Below are 1,844 nucleotides of genomic sequence, written 5' to 3' on the forward strand. Positions count from 1 at the left end.
AGCCCATGATCCTAAATTCAAATCCTTAAAATATAACAGCATAGTGATTTCATTGTTCACATTATAATATTTTATATACAACATTATAATATGTTGCTGGAAACACACAGATAAACTGACTTAAGTACTTTTCAGCTATACAGTGTATGACTAACTGAGGCAAATTTCTGTACCTGATTTTATTTAAGAGCACAAACATAACAGATCAGTTGCATCAACCAATATCTCCCAAATAAATTCAACTGAAGATTCCATGAATAGTGTACATTTGTTCAAATTTCCCTTATATTACCTAGGAATGCACTGTTTAACACAACTTACTGGACTTTCTTACTTATTTTTTCTTTATACTATTCCCTCCATTTTATAGGGTTCTCAGGTGGGACTAGTGACATGTCTCCAATGCAGGAGACATAAAAGACATGGATTCGATCCCTGGAGGAGGAAGTGGCAACCCACTCCAGTATTCTTGCCTGGAGAATCCCATGGACAAAGGAGCCCAATAAGCTACAGTCCAAGGGTCGCAAAGAATCAGACATGACTGAGGCAACTTAGCACACAAGTACTCTGTTTAACAAAGAGTAAACAATTTGAGAAGCAGTATAAACTCACTATCTCCAGTCTCTCATTACCTGTTTATTTATGCCTCAGAAGAGTTCTTCAGATATCTTCAAGTCAGAGCCTTCTTCACATCACCCTCCTCAAGGCCCCCTTTACTTCCTTGTTCCTCAAAGTATAGATCAGTGGATTTAGTATGGGAGTGACCACACTGTACATAATGGCAATGATCTGATCCTGGTCCATGGAGCTACTTGAGGCAGGATGAATGTAAACAAAAATAACAGGGACAAAGAAAAGAACAACTACCAAGAAGTGGGAGGCACAAGTAGACAGTGCTTTATGAAGCATGCTGCAAGAATGGGTCTTGAAGAAAAGATAGATAATAATATAGAAATAAGACAGGAATGTTAGAAAGAATGAGCCCATGGCAATGGCGCCTGTGACAGTATTGAGCAGCCACTGGTTGAGCTCAGTGTCCCCACAGGCCAACTCCAGCAGTGGCTTAACATCACAGAAGAAGTGATTAATGTGGTTGGAGCCACAAAAATTTAAGCGAGAGGTCATCACTGAGTGCAGCAGGGCATGGAAAAACCCAAAGATCCAGGCAGTGACAGCCATCTGCAAACAGACCTGATGATTCATTATAAGAGTATAATGAAGTGGTTTGCAGATAGCCACAAAGCGGTCAAAACCCATCACAGCCAGCAACATGGACTCTGTGCTGCCCAGGAAGTGGAAGAAATGAAGCTGGCTTATGCATCCCAAGAAAGAAATTGCTTTGTGTGTAGAGAGGAAGTGCTCCAGCATCTTTGGCAGAGTCACCGTGGAGTAGCAGATATCTAGACATGACAGGTTTCCCAGGAAAAAATACATAGGAGAATGGAGTCTTGGATCAGAGATGACAACCATCAGGATGGCTCCATTTCCAGCCAAGCTGACAATGTAAATGGCAAGGAAAATCACAAAGAGAACAGGTTGCAGTACTTGGTTGTCTGTCACTCCCAGGAGGAGAAATTCAGTGACTGATGTTTGATTCAGCATCACTTGAAAGAAAAGGCAAAATAACATATGGAATGCTATCTCTGATGGGAACCAGTGTCCCGTAGCTGAGGATTTTCCTATCTAGATAATAATGTTATGAGGGAGAGCAGTGGTGTTTTAAATAGTCTCAGCATCACAGATTGTACAATATTTAGACCACTAAATTATTAAATATTAATATTACATGTCATTTATGGACTGTTATTCAAACGCTTTTGCTTTTTATTTGATATATCTTTTCA

General features: G+C 40.0%; 1 protein-coding gene across 1 annotated transcript; it reads right to left on the bottom strand.

The window, feature by feature from the left end:
* Positions 1-687: 687 nt before the first annotated feature.
* On the bottom strand, positions 688-1,629 carry LOC110133342 (olfactory receptor 12D2-like). The gene has a single exon (XM_020887174.2). It carries the CDS (start codon positions 1,627-1,629, stop codon positions 688-690), a length of 942 nt encoding a protein of 313 aa, XP_020742833.2.
* Between the last annotated feature and the right edge of the window lie 215 nt (positions 1,630-1,844).

This window comes from Odocoileus virginianus, chromosome 27, assembly GCF_023699985.2.
Source record: "Odocoileus virginianus isolate 20LAN1187 ecotype Illinois chromosome 27, Ovbor_1.2, whole genome shotgun sequence".
Classification (NCBI taxonomy): Eukaryota; Metazoa; Chordata; class Mammalia; order Artiodactyla; family Cervidae; genus Odocoileus; species Odocoileus virginianus.

Excerpts from the sequence above, each read along its gene's own strand:
- LOC110133342 (XM_020887174.2), bottom strand. The coding sequence starts at position 1,629 with ATGTTATTTTGCCTTTTCTTTCAAGTGATGCTGAATCAAACATCAGTC.